Source organism: Ochlerotatus camptorhynchus, unplaced genomic scaffold (assembly GCF_037179485.1).
Source record: "Ochlerotatus camptorhynchus isolate MF236.1 unplaced genomic scaffold, CSIRO-AGI_Acam_v1.1 ptg000232l, whole genome shotgun sequence".
Lineage (NCBI taxonomy): Eukaryota > Metazoa > Arthropoda > Insecta > Diptera > Culicidae > Ochlerotatus > Ochlerotatus camptorhynchus.
Window position 1 is genome coordinate 7662990 of NW_027040722.1, and position 20095 is coordinate 7683084.

Consider the following 20095-nt stretch of genomic DNA (forward strand, 5'->3'; position numbering starts at 1 on the left):
ACATTCAGCGACTTTTTCGCTGCAAACACATAGTGCGAGGAGGGGTCCGTGTGTCAAATATCGTGATGATGTAATCAATCAAGTATTCAATAAATCTAACCAAATTCACGCTGAAAATTCGAATAATTTGTATTATTTGCCATTATAATTATTGAAAATAATGCTGGAGATTACAAATGAATGTCAAAGATAAAAATCTGCCAATGTATATAAAATATTGAATTATGATACGTAATCATCGGTGTTCACGAGCCCCTTGCTGGATGCAGGAAAAAAAAAGTCGCGAATTTTTTACAGCTGTCAGCAACCAGCTGCACGTCAGTTTTCATTCGTCCGAAGGTTTAGAAAAGAGTGAAGTTTGTTTATATGTTGGTTTACGCTTTTGCTTTATTTGTTGGTGATTAGTGTTTATTTTTCGCAATCTCATACCGAAGCGGCTGAGAGCTAGTAGCAGGAAGAACCGTAAGAGCCAGTCAGCAGCAGTTAGATTTCTCGCGGTGCAAAAGTACAAACACGGTAGATAGGGATTGTGACTTATGCTTGGGGGCTAACTTGCATCTATTGTGTGTGTTGTTGTCTCACATCATCGTTGCAGGTTTGGATCACGGTTTGTCGGCTAACCGATTGTGCAGCGCGGACGGGCAAAAGTTTACTTACATAAGCCAGAGTAGTTGACTACGGTTAAATGCACTAGCAATGTCTCGCACTGGCAAGAAGAAAAGAAATGTATAGCCTAACAGCAAGTAGTTCGTGCATCGTGTGACGTCACGATGTGGACCAAATTCAACTGGTTGCATGGCCGGGCGGCCACGCAGGGTCACCATGAGTGGCTTGGCGAGTTGTAGTTGTTCATCGCCGTCTGGGATTCCCTTTCGGCTTCTTTTCCCACTGTCGGTTTTTCGTCGTTTTCCAGTATGGCATAACGGTTGTTAGCCAAAAACTTCTTCCATGTTTCCTAGATGTCAGTGGCGTCTAACCGGGATCGATACCGGGTTAGAATTGCATGCGCTTCACTACACGATTTCCCTATTCCCTGGGGTCTAACGATGCGTCACTTGACATCAGTTTCAGATGGTGTATAATAACCGAAATTCAAAATCGAACAACCCAATTGTGAGAATTCACACAACTCTGTTGAAGTTTGTACGACTTACCAGAAGGACGTTGTACTTCCCTGTAGTTTGCAGAATTTCTCTCAAGGTTTCAGAACTTTCCAGAAGCTTGCAGTACTTCTCTTAAAGTTTGAAGATCTTCTCTGAAATCCGAAGCACTTAAAGACGTGTTTGCAGATTTTTTTTATGAAGTTTGTAGAACTGCTCTGTTTCTCTGAAGTGTGCAAGAATTTTACAGATCTTTATAGAAGTTCAAAAAAATTTCCTTGAGTTCGGAGAGCTTTATTGAAGTTCGTACAACTTTCCTGGGGTTTGTAGAACTAACATATCAGGTTCGATTTCCTTGAATTCTTCATAAAAATGTCCTGAAATTCGCAGAACGTCCCTAGGATTTGCAGAACTTTACTGAAGCTTAAAATTTCGCTTGAGTTTGAAGAACTTTCCGAAAATGTTTAGCTGTTCCCTAAAATTATTTTAATCTCTTTGAAGTTGAGCAGTTCCGCGCCAAATGACGAATCGATCTGGGGCAACATTTCCCCATTTGTATTTAATTTTGCATAATTGTTTGTTATGGTCAATCATTCACAATTGAGATTAAATTCGGTGTATTCGAAATTGTTCAACCATCCAATACTCGAAAACATCACTTCCAATCGAAATGTCGTATGAACAGAGTTGTAGGAATAAATAGTAATTTTGGGCAAAAAATCTGAAAAAGAGTTTAAAACACAAATAAACAAAAAATGCCCTCTTCAATATTTTATGAATATATTTAATTAAAAAGGTTATGAAACATTCTATCTTCTGTGAAATTTTTAAGCTAGACGCTCAAACATTAACTAAAATCATTAAACAACAACTTTTTGACACATTTTCAACTTGTTTTATATTTTTCTTTTGAAGTACTTTTAATTAATTTGCGTGTTACTATGGGGGATAAATCGAAATTTAGTTATTTGAACCGATTTCATTAAATCTTTAATATAACGCGTCTATTGAGTAGCTATTTAGTTTTTATCCCCCGTAAAAGCATCGACAAATTAATTAAAAGCTATAATTGAGGAATAGAAGCATTCTAAAATTGCAATGCCATACCTCACCGTGCAAAATTTTCAAATCTGCATCATCTAGTCTTTTTTTTCTCAAGATTTTGTGGTCATCTTGAAGGCTCCGTTTTGATGGCATAATATCATTTGAAGTTTGCATACGATTTAGCTTCAATATTTTTTCCAGTGTACAACAGTTTGACAGCTGCAGTACTGACTCTTCTCGTTATTCTTCTTTACTCCGCAAAATTAGAAGTTACATCTGTGGATCAGCCGGATCAGCAATACATTTCTTATTCCCTTGCCTAGTGCGAGACATTGCTAGTGCATTAAGTTATCCCAGCACAGAAGTTGAGTAGAGGATTGTGTTCCGGGAACCGAGGGAAGCAGCATCAGGCTCAAGATGTCCAAAGGTGGCAACATTGTGAGTAGAAGTTTTCCTCTTTATTGTATCGCTTCTTTGAATGATGGTTCGAATTGAAAGAAGAAAGGAATGACGTACGGAAAAGTGATATGTCATTACCTTGGTGGATGGAATGCGGGGGTTGGTTGAGCAAAGAGACGATAAATGATTTTGCCGGGTTGGGGAGAATTTAGCCTTCTATTTGGTTGGAAATCAACCATGACCGGTATTGTTTTGGTTCCGGGTTTTGTCCTGTTTATTCAAATTAACCTCAACCACGAAGAAGCAGGATCCGATTGTTTTGATTCTGTTGCGACCAGCAGTGTTGGCAGGACTTAGGATGTAGTGGGTGGTATCTTTCGCATTCTACTATTTGATGATTTATTTTGCAGGTACTCCGGGTTCAATCTCCTGACGGGACCAAGCGAGTGGAAATTGCCGATACAAGCAATCTAAGGGAATTGTACAAGCTCGTGCATGGCACGTTCGCTTTCAGCGACTATGGATTTGCACTCTACAAGGAGAGAAACTGCACAAAAGAGGTTTTATTCGATGGAATTATTTCAATTTGAATCTGATCTTGTAACACTGCCTTCTTTGTAGCTTGTATCCAGTAGATCTCAGACGGTCAAGGAAAACGGCCTGAAGCATGGGGATATGATTTATCTGAAGCATATTGCTGGGCCGTCAACTTCCAAGGAACCTGTAAGTAGCAGTCAGGCCGTTGTCCACAGTTCTTCCTCACTGTCGCATAATTTTCAGGAAAGAAGTTCCTCCGCAGCATCGATTGCCTCCACAAGTAGCTCCTCGTTTAGTGGGGCAGCAGGTTTCAGTCGGGAAGCAACACCCAGCACCAGTTACGGTGCTGCTGCCTCAGCAGTGGTGAACGGAGAAGATTCCGTCGATGTTGAACTGTACAAGCAGGACGGTAGAATTCAAAGAAAACGAGATGAAAAGCTGTAATTCATTGACCATTCAGGGACCATATCTCAATCTTAATTAACATTGACCCCCTTCCCTTTTCCACCATCCAGATGCCGACACAACTCGAACGGCTGTTGCGTCCACTGCTCCCCGTTGGAACCGTGGGACGAGACCTACCTCAAGGAGCAGAAGATCAAACACTTCTCGTTCCATTCACACTTGAAAAAGCTCACCTCCGGCGTTGATCGCGGTAAGTTTGTTGCCCTGGAGGATCTTAACTGTAAGATCAAAACCGGCTGCCGGGATCATCCACCATGGCCCAAGGGCATCTGCTCCAAGTGTCAACCGTCGGCCATCACCCTGAATCGGCAGGCCTATCGGCACATCGATAACGTCATGTTCGAAAACACCGGAATCGTCGAGCGATTCCTCAACTATTGGCGCACCACCGGCCACCAGCGTATCGGAATGCTGTTCGGTACATACGAAGTGCATCCGGATGTCCCCCTGGGCATTCGAGCCCGCGTGGCCGCAATCTACGAGCCGCCGCAGGAAAGTACCCGTGATTCGATTCTCCTCCTGGACGACGAACACGAATCGGAAGTGGACGAAATGGCCGGTCTGCTGGGATTACGCCGCGTCGGATGGATTTTTACCGATCTGCTGGCCGATGATGCTGCCGCCGGTACGGTCAAACATGTTCGAGGAATAAAGACCCATTTCCTGACGGCGCAGGAGTGCATCCTGGCTGGTCACTTGCAGAACAAGTACCCCAATCGTTGCAAGTACGCAACCGGTGGGTTCTTTGGGTCGAAGTTTGTCACGGTTTGCGTCACGGGTAAGTGAATGGTCAATCAAATTTCCTCCTGGTAGATTATCTTTCAAACCGGTGCCCGCTTTTAGGTGACAACAAGAAGCAAGTACACATGGAAGGGTACGCCGTTACGGCGCAGTGTATGGCCCTGGTGCGGGATAATTGTTTGATTCCTACCAAGGATGCGCCCGAGTTGGGCTATATTCGTGAGTCGAGCGACAAGCAGTACGTTCCGGATGTTTACTACAAGGTAGGTGGAGATTTTTAATTATACAGCGAAGAAGGTTCACCGGTGTTTTTTCGTTATCCTTGTAAGGATGCCAAAGGGGAAACACGTAACTTGTTGGTTATTATTTTCTCCGAATTTTTTCTTTTTGTTGATCACAACTGAAAACTTTTTTTTTAAAGTTGGTACCTATTTTAATTTGGTGAACCTTCTTTTAACTCGACGACATAATCAAATCAAACGAAAAAATGAACAGATAACCATGGGCCTTCAGTTAGTTTATGGAAAATCTTTCATCAGTACATGTTCTACGCTTCGATATTGACTAATGCCGAAGACATCATATCAAGAAGACTGGCAACTTTGCCAGTATCCAAGCGACAGATACAACAGCGCTGCACTTGGGTGAAGGTGAAAGCAGCGCAATACACAAACCTTTCTTCTGAGGTTGTAATCTTTGCTATCAAAGTTAGGATTTTCTCTTCGAAAAATCCCTTTTTTTTAAAGTTTCACATTTTTTTCCAAATTCAAAATAAATTACGTTTTATTTTACCCCTTTTTTTAAATCTTTCAACAGGTTTTTAAAACCTGCATGTCAGTATAACAATTGAAATCTTAAGATTAAAAACTAAAACTAAATCTTATCTAAGTATAAAGGGAATTAATCGTTGCAATTGAGGATGTCCGAAATTATTAATTATTTCGTTGGACATTTGTTCTAAAGTCTCAACATTCGAAATTCTATGTACCTCGGTAGTACTGTACCAGGGAGGCAACTTCAAAATCATCATCAGAACTTTGTTCTGAATCCTTTGAAGTGTTTTTTTTTCTTGGTAGTGCAACAACAAGACCATATAGGCACAGCGTAAAGCATGGCCGTTCTAAAAACTTGTTTAAATATTAGAAGTTTATTCGTCAGGCAAAGTTTGGATTTCCTGTTTATAAGAGGATACAAACATATTATATATTTGTTACATTTGGCTTGAATGCCCTCAATGTGATCTTTAAAAGTTAATTTTTGGTCAAGTATTAATCTAAGATATTTCACTTGGTTTGACCAGGAAATTGGAACTCCGTTCCTAGTGACTATGTGACTACTACTAGGTTTCAAAAACGAAGCTCTAGGCTTATGTGGAAATATTATAAGTTGAGTTTTGGAAGCGTTGGGAGAAATCTTCCATTTTTGTAAATAAGAAGGGAAAATATCTAAACTTTTCTGCAGTCTGCTGTAAATAACACGAAGACTTCTTCCTTTAGCGGAAATGCCTGTGTCATCAGCGAACAAAGATTTGTGGCAACCCTGAGGCGAATCAGGGAGGTCCGAAGTGAATTTTTTTTAATGTTCTGCAATATAGGCCCATGAATGCTACCCTGAGGAACTCCTGATCCAACTCCTGAATATTTGATAATGCCTTTTCTATGTCTAGAAGAGCAACTCCAGTTGAGCAGCCTTCAGATTTGTTTGAAACTCTTAAGAGTTGATGAGTAGGTGAATGCCAATGGCGAAATTCAAACTGCTCATCTGCAAAAATGGAGTTCGTATTGATGTGAAGCAGCATTCTATTTAAAATTATCTTTTCAAAAAGTTTACTTATTGAAGAAAGCAAACTTATTGGACGGTAGCTAGAATTGGAACAACTTTTGCATTTTTCCATTTATCAGGAAAGTATGCCAAATGGAAACATCTGTTAAATAATTTTACCAAGAAAGATAAGGTACTCTCTGGGAGTTTTTTTGATGAGGATATAGAAAATTCCATCATCACCTGGAGCTTTCATATTTTGAAACTTTTTAGTTATAGATCTTACTTCGTCCAAATCAGTCCCCCGAGAATCATCAAAAATATTTTCCCGAGAGAAAATATTTAGATAATCCCGACCAACCTGATTCTCAATAGGACTAGTAAGACCCAAACTGAAATTATGGGAGCTCTCGAATTGCTTAGCAAGATTCTGAGTTTTTTTTTCCAAATTTGTGATCAAAATTTTACCTCCTTCTTGAAGCGCTAGAATAGGCTTTTGAAGTTTTTTCAAAATTTTTGTGAGTTTCCAAAAGAGTTTGGAACTCGGGGCTAATTTCGACACATTATTCTCAAAAGTTTTGTTACTCAGGGCAGAGAATCGCTTTTTAATTTGTTTTTGCAAATCCCGTCAGATAACTTTCATCGAAGGATCGCGTGTTCTTTGATATTGTCTCCTACGGACATTTTTAAGACGGATCAAGAGCTGAAGATCATCGTCTATTATAATTGAATCGAATTTAACCTCGCATTTTGGTACTGAGGCAGCTCTTGCTTCAACTATAGAAGTAGTCAGAGATTCAAGAGCATAATTAATTTCAATGTTGGTTTGCAAAGGTATTGAAAGTAGAGCTGTTGGGATTAGAAATTATTTCTTGGGATATTTCAAAAGTTACTGGAAGGTGATCAGAACCGAAGTCAGCATGGGTAACCAATTGGCTACAAAGTTGACATGAATCAGTTAAGACCAAATCAATAGTTGAGGGATTTCTTGCAAATATAAAGCATGTTGGACTGTTTGGATATTGAATAGTGTAATAACCTGCAGAACAATCATCAAACAGAATATTACCATTTGAATTACTTTGAGCATTATTCCATGAGCGGTGTTTTGCATTAAAATCACCAATAATGAAGAATTTAGACCTATGACGGGTAAGTTTCTGGAGGTCACCCTTGAGAAAATTCTTTTGCTGGCCTACGCATTGGAATGGCAAATAGGCAGCTATAAACGTAAGTTGTCCAAATTTTGTTTCAACAGAAACTCCCAAAGTTTCAAAAACTTTGGTTTCAAATGAAGAAAGAATTTTATGTTTGATTCGTCTATGAACAATGCAACGCCACCACAGGGTCCATCAAGACGATCATTTCTATAAATGAAATATTTTGCGTCTTTCTTAACCTTATGGTCAGGTTTAAGGAACGTTTCAGTTGTAACGGCAATATGCACGTTATGAATTCTCAAAAAGTTAAATAGCTCGTCTTCATTATCTTTAAGAGATCGAGCATTCCAATTTAAAATATCCATTAATCCATTACTGAATTTCAAAGTCATGACAATATTGTTTGCAAATTTTACTCCTGTTTGAATAGCATCAAACATGGAGTTCGATTTAAGCATATCAGTAATAATGTCAATTAATGATTTCTGTAAAAATTCCATTTTAGGAGCAGTAATGCTTCTTAAGTCAAAATTTTCAAAATTCCGCTAGAATTACGTTGGCTAGTATTTTGATTTCTACTCGCTGCAATAGCAGCGTAGGTAGCTCCATTTTCTCGCTGAACATTGTTAACCAGCGAGGGGAGTAGGTATAGATGAAAAATTTGAAGTAGGGGTGATAGTTGTACCTCTGGGTATAAAAAAATGGTTTGTTTTTCGTCGATCTTGTTTTCCGTGCTGAGCACCAATGCTACCGACGCCTGGGAGGCAAATCCCACACGTGGACCCCACCCCATGAACCGGGGGACCAACGGCTCGATTTTGATCAGAGATGTTATGCCTCAGAACATCCCAGTGGCGCCGACTGGGATTGAACCCAGTAGAGGAATTTGCACCTGGTCGGAAACGTGGAGCGTTTCCTACCTGTCGCTTAGAACGAGATTGTAGGATCGCTTTGCGAGTCTTACATTCCCAAAAATTGGATTTGTGGTTTCCACCACCATTTGTATATTTAAATTTCTTAGGATCTTCCTTCACAGGACAGTCGTCCTTTGCGTGTGAGGAATCACCACAGTTCATGCATTTAGCTGGCATGTAGCAATTTTTAGTTCCGTGAACCCATCCCTGGCACCTACGGCACTGGGTGAGGTTTTGGAAATTTCCTCCAGTCTTCCTGAAGTGTTACCACTTCACTCGGACATGGAGCATAAGGCTAGCTTTTTCATAGGCCCTAAGGTTGTTTAGCTCACTAGACTTGAAGTGAACTAAATAAAAATCATTAGAAAGCCCGTTGCGCGAATCGCCAGGACGGGATTTCATTTTCATTTTGATTACTTGGAGTGGCACAGCTCCAAGTAATTTTGCCAGTTCATCTTTGAACTGATCCAGGGATTCAACACTGGGCAGTCCTTTCAAGACAACCTTGAACACAGGTTCAGTTTTGGTGTCGTAAGTAAAAAAAATTATGCTGCTTCTCAGTAAGATACTTGAGAAGACATTTGAATCCGTCCAAGGTTTCAGCCAATTCACGACATTCACCTCGGCGGCCAATTTGCAGTGAAAACTTAATTTCACGAAGTTCAAAAGCTCCGTGCGAAGAGAATGGAAATCGGAAGTGGTTATCACAATAGGGGAATCTTTTCCTTCTTGGCATTAAGCCGGGAAAGTTTACTAGATTTTTTCCTGGATGATGGATCATTCTCATCATCCGTGAGCAAATCAAATCAAAAAATTGCTCAAATTAATTACATCAGAAGGGGGATCAAGAGATTGCCCTTTTCTTTTGCGCTTAGGCGCCATGGCGGCAGTAAAAATTTTATCCAAATAGACTTTCAAGCAGATTACTATAAGAATCCGAAGGATCGAAGAAGAATTTTGCAAATCGATATCCAAGAAGGATTACCTCGGGTAGGGTCCAAACCAGTGGCGTCGCGTACACATGCACGACACAGGTGTAAATAATTAATAAAAAATGCGTTTAGATTTTTATAGAATTTATGGTTACATTATAGTTGTACTTTACTCCAGACACAAGTGACCATAAATACACTATTTTATAGTGTGGCTAAATTAAATCTTCGACCTTCGTTTGCTTCAAAAAGGATTAAATTCAGTTCAGATGGGCTGCCTAATCCCTAATGTATTAATTTCTAAGCATATCGATATCACTACAAAACTCGTTAAATAGTGCACCTAAAACCGAACTTTTTTGGGTAGCGGGTGGCAAGTTAGTGAATGGTTCAATGCCTGATGTAAGCCAAGCAGACCTTCTATCACCTCTTGAAACAAACCACAAATTTTCCTCTATATATGGCGGTTTGCACCACTAGTTGTAATTGAAACTTTCAGCAGTCACGCGTCAAACGGGCGTAACACGGAAACAGCAGTCTGGTACGCTTTGGACGTTATCATACTTGCAGACCGGTTCAAATGTGTGAGTTTAAATTAGAAGAACATTTGTGATGTATGGGTGCCTAAAGCGTGCATTTCTCACTGTGCACTTGGATATCTGATTGCAGGCAAAGAGAGTAATGGAAAAAGAGTGCGCAAAAGCTCGCTCTCACCCTCTTGTCAGTTGTAAATCTCTCAATTGACCACTTTGTCAAGCAGTTTTGGCGTGACTTTCTACCAGCGATTACACAAAACTGGACCAACTGATTTCTATTTTTATGAAACGTACAAATGTTGGCTACTTTTCTCGTGGTTCTAGAAGAAAAAGTCTCAAAGTAATTTTTTATTTCAAAGTTCGAGTGGTAGTAAACGTCATTTTAACTGCTCGAATGAAGTGGTTAATTACCGATGATTGCGACGGTGCGCCTGTCAAAACTTATGAGCTTCCCCTGGTTCATTCTGATAGTATTGTTCTGATGAATTAAGAATTGATTAATTCAAGTTTGCTACCCAGGGGACTTCATAAATTATCTCTAGATTTTGACACTGATTTGTATCAAAAAATGTTTTCGGAAGTGTTTGACGGATATTCTTTATTGCACTTCAGTCGAAAGAGTTAGCCTTCTGATAAAAACGAGAATTAGTTAAGTTTTGCGATTCCTCCTACTTCGGTTAGCGTGAAAGGGCCATACAGGTTTTGTTTACACAAGATTATAGGCCCTTCAAATGTTACGTTAGGAAGGGATTAATATAGTAATTGAGAATATGTCCCTCGAATTCATAGAGCGTAGAAAAATAAAACAAAAACTAATATGTGGTGGTAAACTATAACGAACAAAGTTTGGTGCACAGGGAAACAAATGAGACACGCGACGCCTCTGGTCCAAACAAGGATCGAAGAGGAAGCATTGCACTGCACTGAAAAGTGCTGGCTGCTTAAATTTGTTTTAGCTTTAGGTAGAAGTGACACTTCCTTCCACGGTGTTAATGATATCCGATTACTACTCGATTAATCGAGCTAATCGATTATCTGTTAAAATAATCGATTTATTTTTAATCGATTATTCAATGCCTTGATTATCTACTAATCGATTAACTGGCTTCGATTATTGCACGAATATTTAAATTTTCATTGGAAGTAAGAGTTGAATTTATTTTAGTGTATATAGACCACCATGGCAACAGAGCATCGATTAAACTATGTTCCATCCCAACTTGAAGATTAGAACTAGAAATACTCAGAGGGAGAGATAGGCGGAGAAAACAAAATACAATTCGGCAGCAGGGAACCCTTGCCCTCCCCTTGACTAGTTTTTGCACCTTGCTGTTGGTGGGCGGGCTTAATTTCATGCTTTATAGTGGAGTGTTGGAGACGGTAGGCTTATGATCGGCGTTGCTGACTCATGCCGCGATAGAATGGCGTCATGGGCAGGCAATGGGGATTACTAAGCTTCCCCTCTCTGATAAACCACTGCATGAGAGAACCAAATATCTAGTCCAGCAGTGATAGTATCACACTTGTTACTCCTTTGATTGAGAGCCGCGTCGTAGTACGCTTACGTATAGGCACTGACGTCGGGTGCGATACTGGCGGGTTTTGCCGCAAATCACTCTTATTTTATTTATTTTTACGCAGATAGATTAATTTGGGTTTGCAAGGGAATTATACTATTGAAATATTTCAGAAAGTGCCTAACGGTGCTCCTTCTATTTGCGTGACAAGCTTTCATTGTTGTTTTCATTGAAGTATTACTCAGGAAACAATGTTAAACATCATTTTTGTACATGGTATAGTAACTAATCTTATATGTGCTTCATTTTGATTTGGAATAAGTGTTGTGCTTCTATTGTGACATATCCATACGTATTTTTGTGGTGCGACATAGTGGAAGCGTGTGAGCATAGTTGGAGCATATACCCTATATAATTTAAAAATCAGCTAGGAAACTAACTTCAAAATGAAGCATTTTAGTCACATTAAGGTGTTACCTGGGTCGAACTAGGATATAATAAACAGGTACAGGCTTAAATCAAAAGTACTTGAAACACGTTTAATTTTAGATTACAAGCACAAGCATGGGTTATGATTGATTAGGTGAATTAGAGCTTTTAATAATTTATTAAATCAGACTAATGAGATATCATAATCATCAAATGAACTTAAATAAGAAACTTCAGAAAGTCTAATGACATTAAGTAGATTAACAAAAGAATTAGGATGCGGGGGTCCGCTTAGGGAGGCAACTAACCTTTAAAGTTGTAGAATAAATCTTCTTATTTAGTCTTGAACTTTAAAAAGAAAACGCAGGCAGACCAATAGCATTAAACAGATTAACAAGGAAAGGAATAGTATAGGAAATAAGTAAAAGTAGAGGTATGTGACAATTAATAGCTTTTAAACTTTTGGAGGTATTGTATTCCCCTGAGTTTGTTGTACTAGATTACTATATTATTCTCTCAATACGCGAAATCTCTTATATATGCGGTTAAAGCATTTGAGTTAACTTATTTCTTAGTGTTCAAGTACTTACATTTTTAAACAGCAGTCGATGTTAATCTATGAACTAAACCATACGTAAAATCGATCTTTCCTTATGTGGTATTGATGCAGGTTTGAGCTTCTGTAGTATAGAATTTGTTCGGTACGGTCGCGAAATCTTGAAATGATTGATACGTGCGGTAAAATAACTAAATCGAAACAAAGCTCAACAGTAAAATAAGTAGAATATTTAGGGAGGAAACCAAAATTAATCAATTTGCCAACATAGGCTATCACATTTATTTTGGTGGCACTCATTAAATGATAAAATAAGCCTTTTTTCTCGCTTCGGTTGTCTCGCATGGCTTTCGGAATTCGCGCGGTTTTCGTAACTTACATAATTTAGATATTTCGTTCGAAACGGATTTACTTATTCAATCGGTTTACTACGCAGATGTATTTACGCGCACACGTCACAGCATTTTTTCTATAACTATCCTGAAACAATACATACGGAATCCAGTGTTCAAGCGGCCAACATAGGCTAGTCCTTATGCTGTATTGTCATAGATAGAAGCAAAATTTATTCAAATGGGTCAAGTCTTGAAAACTAAGCTGTCACGCAGCTCCAAATAAAATATAATAAAATAAATAAAATAAAAAAAATCTTGCAACCCTTGCTAGAAGCCAGCATTTCACATGTAATAACTGATTGCATCGCAATATTTTGCACATTTCTTGGTGCCATTAATTAACCAACTAAGATCAATTAATCAATATCTAACTCTATTGTTTTTGATTTCAAAAACTAGTTGAATTTGAGAAGCACACGCAACATAAAGGTGATTGAATTTCTGTTCGATTACAATACTCTTAAATTTAATCTAAGAAGAATAAGAAATCCTCGGACAAAATCTAATGGGAATGTTCGATTGGCTCAGATTTTGGCAGTTCATTTGGTTCAAAACTTTCTCTCCGCCCATCTCCCTCTGAGTATTTCTAGTTAGAAAGTCTATTCTCTAAAGCAGATAAGACAATGAACCATTTAGTCAAGGTTATTTTTCACGCAGATGGCGCTGTCCCTTTGGTAGTAAGGTGGCTTCGGACCGTACTGTTCTTTGATCCACGGAAGAACATACTTACTTAAACTCCCGATGTAGACCTCCTTGTCGCCTTGTGGAATGAACACTGTGTGTGGGTGCAAAGAGCACCCAATGCTTCTCCGTGCAGTGTGCTGAACATTCAGCACTATCGCAGGGACTCGTAGTCAGCCATGATGAGCGTTGCGAGGACAACGAATCGGACACTGCATTCTCGTGTCATTCAATCACCAACCACCGTGGAGGTAAGCCGTGCGCAGATTCCGGCAGATTCCTTTCCAGCTGATGGTCAGTCATTCACAATGGCGATCCTGCCAGGAGATGCAACAACCCACCTTTGTTGCAACGGATAATCAGAACCTCGATTAGAAGTCGGGAAAGAATCACCCAAAGTTTTCAACGCAGTAAAAAAAATAAACAAATAATTAAAGTGAGGTAAGATTGCGCGGATGGAAAAATCACGCTTCAATTTTATGTATATGCATAAAACGCAAATCTTCTAAGATTGTGCACAAGATGAGCGGATCAAATTGGTCGCGCATTGGGGAAGCGGACATACAAAGTCGGACAAGCGGATCAAAACGTCGCGCATTTGAAAAGCGGATCGTTAAGGTCGCGCATGAAATAGGGAAAATAAGTTACTGTCAGCGGATCTTACGATCGCGCATCTGAGAGCGGATCGAAAACATCGCGCATTAATAGAGCGGATGGGAAAAAATCGCACAGCGGACCTTTTGATCGGAGCCTAGAATTACGACTGAGAGCAACCTCAGTATTACTAGCATAATCCCTCTTCTAGCGAAACACTCACGCTAATTTGAATGTTTGCGCTTGTCGTTTAAGAATAATACAAGGTATTTAAAACGAAAACAAAATGGCGAATGATGACAAATATGTTCGAGTGGTTGACGAACCAACCGGCCAACCAATGTTCCAATCGATAACCAATCGACTCTAAAAATGATGGATAACCGAGAACTCTCTAGAAGTGACAGTAGCAGCACCTCAGAGAGTGATGCTAGTGACTCCGGCAATCGGTGATAATTTTGATCACCATTGCAATAGTTGCAGGGCTGGTAGCAGGTCACTTTTAAGTGACTTGGTCACTATTTTCAAGCCAGTCACTAAAAAGTTTCTTTTTTCATCAAAAGGTCACTAAAGTCACTATTCCTTAAAATTTAGTCACTAAAGTCACTTTTTTACTACCGATGGTAGTAACTCACATCAAATCACAGATTTAATTTGATAAAAAATATGTGTTAGAAAGATTCATTAAGGTTCTACAAAGGGTCATTATTTTGTTTACTTCTTCTTTTTGAAATATTCTTCGATCATCATTTTCTAAATGTATTGGTAAAATTCATTGGAAGTGTATGTCCCCACGCCAAAACTGCCCATTTTTTATAAATATCAACTGGTATGGTGAGGAAAACTTAACCATCTCTTTTCTTCCTTCATTTCAATACAACAGCAAATGTGATGTCACACTATCTAGTGGATAAGAATGTAGCAGACAAAACATAAGCACTGCCAGACTGCGCTATATGCAAGTTTGTTTACACCCCTGAGCGGGAAAGTGTATAACAGGCTACGTGCACTGCTGCCATCAACCCTGTTAGTGTTGAATTCAATCTTCTGTGACTTTTTTAATTAGCCCGGTAAAATGTTTAAAATGGTCATTTAAGTTTCATTTAATCAGTTTTTGATATTTATCCACCATTAAATACATCCACTTATCTATGTTAATAAGGCAGACTTCGCAATTAATTGTTTTAATAAACTTAAATTCATTGCTAGAGGCAATACATCTGGCACCGCTGTTTCAATGATACTTTCACGATTGCTAGCAAAGCAGTAAAGTAGAAATGGTTTTCTTTGTGATGAATTTTGTTCACCAAGAGTTTTGTGAAGCAGTTGTTTTGAGTTTCGTGTATTCGATTGCGTTTAATTGTGCTATACTTCGAAGAACACAAGTAAGTAAATACAGTGAATGTGTTTTCCCCAGGATATTTTCGTGTTTTACCCACGAAATACATGTTTTAAGTTTTCGTATTCATAATATATGAATGTATGTGTAAACTAATGATGATGGTTTTATGATATTTAAAAAAGAAGAAGAACACAAAATTACTTACCCTTTGTAGAACCTTAACAATGCGTGTAAATTCTGACGGACAAGAAAAGTTGCGAACAGACGGAAATGTTAACTGTAAAATTGATGTTGACGAAATCACTAATATTTTTATTTGTTTGATCTCGAATTGGTTATAGACCTATCACAAATTGTAAGAGGTTTCGCAGGCTGCAATTTTCTCAATTTGGTTGTGTTAGAGATCTCGAATTTTTAGGCCAAAAAAAATGGTCCAAAACCAAGGGGTAGGTCACTCCGCACACCAATCCTGGGTCATCTTTTTTGTCAGTGTGCCGATTGTGCCGGTCATAGAGCAAGCTGCGATTGTTTGTAAAATACCCATCCCGGCAACCCGGTATTTCTGACACCTTGAATGTTTTGTTTGAAATCGCAGGGATAAATCGGATTGAGGATGACGCGGGAAGTGGCGGGTGTGCGAAATTTTGTTGTTATGTGTTCATAGGATAGTAAAAGTTCTGTGTTTTAGGGTTTTATAATGCCCTCAAAGGCAGAACAGAAACCTAGTCTTTCGTGATGTGAAAAGCAATTAGCGGCCGGAAAGAGTTGGAACCGGTGGGGAACATGGTTCAAGATCGACTATAGAGGATGATGAATAGACTTCTGTAGTTTGTTTGGTGTGAGTTGCAGCATTATTTGAATTAAGGGTATTAATGAGGTCTAATTAACTGCCTCTGTCGCTTGAGCCCACTCTAGAACCTACATTTCGTATTTAGATCTATATTTTAACTGCTGGTCTGAGTTCCTCTGGTATAATCAATTAGAGGATGTTACTGAATATACAGTTAAACAGCACATAAAGTTGCGAACAACTTCAATGACTGTTGTCTAGCAGTGCTCCCATTTTATTTAAAATGATCCAATGCCTACGAAATTGTGCTGAAAATGTGCCAATGGATGTGCCCAAGCTGTGCCGAATATAGTTTCGGCACAATGTTCTGAGTGACTTACCCCTTTGTCCAAAACTCTAAAATCCATTCCTAAATCCCTAATTTTTCACGATCGAGATTTTTAGACCTAGACGCATTCAAATTTTGTTTTATGTCCGTGATCTTTCCATCTGGGATAATTTTCTTCGTTCCACAGTAGAAATGTTGTCTATGTCCCACAGTTATGAATTTGTTTCCTTGTGTTACAGAAGATTCTCTGTAAGTGCGTTATAGCGGCTACAAATAGAAGAACGATTTTTCTAATTAAAATACTAATCGCTTATCGCATCGCTTCATCAATATCCTAGATATTTAAAATTGACTGTCTTAATAGAATTGTCAAAATTTGTCTAAATCTTTGAATTTGAACATTTTTCTCTGTGCCTCAATTTTGCGATCTAATCATCAATGTGTGCTTTCGATGCTTATATCAACTTAGTAAATAGTTTGTTAAAAAAAACGCTTATTCAATTCATATTTATTTTTTGAGGATAATGCAGAAAAATGAAAAATGCGGGTTTGTGAGTTTATAAAATTTCTCGAAGTGGCAATCGACATCAATGGAAGATTGAAACCATATCTTTCTGACCAATAAATGTCACTATTGGTCACTTTTTTTATTGATTAAAAGTCACTATTTGGTCACTATTTTCGTTATTTTAGTCACTAAAGTCACTACTATTAAATCACATACTCACTACCAGCCCTGTAGTTGGACAGTTGTGTAATTTTCAGTAGTTACTTATTGAAAATTAATAGAGTGTTCAATTTAGCAGATTCGTACCTAAATTTCTAATCGATTGGCTTGTTTAGAATTAAATCCATCTGCTATTGACAGAGTTATAGGGTTACGATATGTAATGTGGGTCTAGTCCTTTCATTCGGCCTATCACGCAAATAAATAATTAATTAAGGAATATTACACAAAAAATAAGGAAAATATTGATCACTGATGGTTGATAAATGTGTACCACACACAAATCAATTTATATCACAACATTTCAATACATTTTCAGCTCTCGTAAGTAATAAAACTGGTTGAGAATATCACAATGTTCGGAGTTTTTAGCCGCCATGACTTATAAGGTTAAGATGGGAAGGTTGACTGACGATCATCAAATGGCCTGATTATGGCATTTATTGATTGGAATTACCTGATAATACACACTAGACGTAAAACTTACAGTTGCTGTTTGAATATTTTATGTTTATTTTAATTGTTTAACAACGTTTTCACAAGTAAAACATGGACCCAACTTTAGGGACACATTTCTTTTCTATGTTCCTAACTATGGCCCATGAAATTCATTTGACAGCATATAGCAATAAGAGTAACGTCAACAATGTTGTTTTGCATTTGGATGATAAGGAACGAACAGGAAGGGAGATTTTTTCTGCCAAACCTGTATAATGAACATCACAATGTTCTGATTTAGATATTCTGCGGTCAAAAGACGATAAGCGAAATTTTTAATTTTTAATTTTTAAATTGAGTGATTTAATGTAGTTTTCGTAAAATTTTCTCTAAGAAATGTTTTGAGGAATGAAGAGCATTAAGTTAACAGTGATAGTGATAAAAAAAAATACATCAGAAAACGTTACCAAGAGCGTTTTTTTGAGGATCAAACAAGATAGGACGAAGTTGCATCCATAAATAGACCCAATTTGGGGACAATAGACCCATATTACATACATTTCCCTCGTGAGTTATTGTCTTAAAAAAAGTAAGTTTTTCAACTTTTCGTGGTTTCTGATAGCAAACGACATGATAAGCATATCTAAGCATACCATTTAGCAGTAGAATATCGTTTGCAGGTAAATTCATTGATGAGTTATGATTAAAAACGTAATCGATGGCTGCATATTAGACCGAGGTTAGGGACGTATACCCTATGTGGTCAAAACCTGACCTCTTTTCTTAATGCGGTCGATTTTGGTTTTATGTTGCCGAAATACGTAATCCCACGTAAAAAATACTCTACCAAATTTATGGTGGTCCTGAAAAGGACCGTTTTGTCGTGATGGATGAGTAATGCTGAGCTATTAAGGTGTTTTACATAGTAAGGCTGGTGAGCTGTATTTTTTTTTTGGAACGGTGACGCGCTTGGTAAAGATGGCCCACAGCGGCTCACGACGAGCAACTGAAATCCGACCAGTAGCGGGGCAACTTCTTCCTCCTTCTTCGGCGAATGGACCGCCCAGTGGGCTGCAGCTCGCGCTTGCGGGCAGCCTTTCGTCGTGTACTGGAGAACAATCTACTACCCCACGCACCGAAAGCACTGCTGCTGCTGCTGATGATGATGACCACTCGACACCATCACTCACCACACATTCGGTGAGACCGGAGTTAATTCGATTTTTAAATCAGTGTCAGGGAAAGCGCTTTTCGCAGTCAATCGGTGATAATTTTCATTATTATAGCAACAGTTCCACATTCGTGCAACGTGAAATTGTACCCCCAATATGTTGCCGAAAGACGCAATCCTATGTCAAAATACCCATATTGATGGGTCAACAAACCACCCTGCCTTTGGTTAATGGAACAAATATTAGCTTATTCTTTATTTTATGAGTGAAGGGGAGATATGTGTGGGTGCAAAGAGCACCCAATGCTTCTCCGTGCAGTGTGCTGAACATTCAGCACTATCGCAGGGACTCGTAGTCAGCCATGATGAGCGTTGCGAGGACAACGAACTGGACACTGCATTCTCGTGTCATTCAATCACCAACCACCGTGGAGGTAAGCCGTGCGCAGATTCCGGCAGATTCCTTTCCAGCTGATGGTCAGTCATTCACACACTGGGTCCATTTTTTTTGCCATAGGAAGCCGGATTGGTGGCACCATAACGCTAGCAGGATGCTTGGTCAGATACACGTTCTTGTGCTCGTCGGCCACGTGTTTTACCGGAAGAGAACTAATATACCGGTCGGTTCTGGAATTTGATACGGGATCGACGGTAAACATGCTCTCGTCGGTGAACAGGATTACCGGATTTTTTCGCTTAAGAAAGTTCAAGATTTTCTTGCATCGTTCGACTCGTAGCTCTCGGATGCGGTTGGTAATCATGTGAGTTTTTTTCCGTGCCCTCGACTTCGCCCCGCAATCTTCCGTGCCGTAAGATCCCTGATCCCGTGTTCCTTTGCCATTTTCCTTATTGAACGCACTGGATTCACCCGAATCTTCCTTTTGATAGCAGCGATAACCCTCGGAACCCGAGCTGACCTCGGACGACCTATGGCCACCTTTGCGGATAGCTGTCCTTTCTTTTCTCGGTCTAAAACCCTTTTGACGGTCCACCGGGCCACTCCCACGGCGATTGAAATGTCTTTTTGCGACATTTGCGCGTGGGACAAATCACGAATACGCTGCCACTTCGTCATGGTGCAACTGTCAAACTAAGTAAATCATTTTCTTTTATACACAGCCTACTACGGTATGAGCTATAGGTTACGTGCATGCAAAAAAAACCAAAGCATTGTATGCACAGGTGTAACGGGAACCTTATGTGTACGATGGTGCAAACATTATCACGCATACGATAGGGGTAAGAAGTGGGACCATCACCATCATCATAAGTTTTCCCCGGGAAAGTGTCGGAAAATTTACTCAAACTATGAGTGACCTACGTTTTAGCGATATTGAGTAATATGAGCTCAACTGTGAGTAGTATTTTTTGTCCATGTGCGAATGGTTTGGAAAATATTTTTTTCTAAATCATTAAAAATAAACTCACGCCGACCAAAGTCGCCACGCCGCCGCCGCCGACGAAAATATTTTGATCGGTGCACAGGTCTAGTGCAAACCTTCATATCACGCGTTCTCATTGACTACTCATTGACTTCA

The 20095-nt window shown here is 39.1% G+C and overlaps 1 protein-coding gene across 2 annotated transcripts in view; it reads left to right on the plus strand.

Moving 5' to 3' along the window:
- Nucleotides 1-418: 418 nt before the first annotated feature.
- Nucleotides 419-20095, plus strand: part of Npl4 (nuclear protein localization 4) — a 97346-nt gene continuing 77669 nt past the window's right edge. The window contains exons 1-7 of one of the 2 annotated variants that reach the window (XM_065225668.1): nt 419-462; nt 2412-2582; nt 2954-3103; nt 3165-3266; nt 3324-3520; nt 3596-4323; nt 4389-4549. In XM_065225668.1, the coding sequence (XP_065081740.1) occupies nt 2562-2582; nt 2954-3103; nt 3165-3266; nt 3324-3520; nt 3596-4323; nt 4389-4549 (1359 nt within the window). In that variant the 5' untranslated portion in view covers nt 419-462; nt 2412-2561. The remainder of the gene's footprint in view (nt 463-2411; nt 2583-2953; nt 3104-3164; nt 3267-3323; nt 3521-3595; nt 4324-4388; nt 4550-20095) is intronic. The other variant, XM_065225667.1, reaches the window with a different exon arrangement.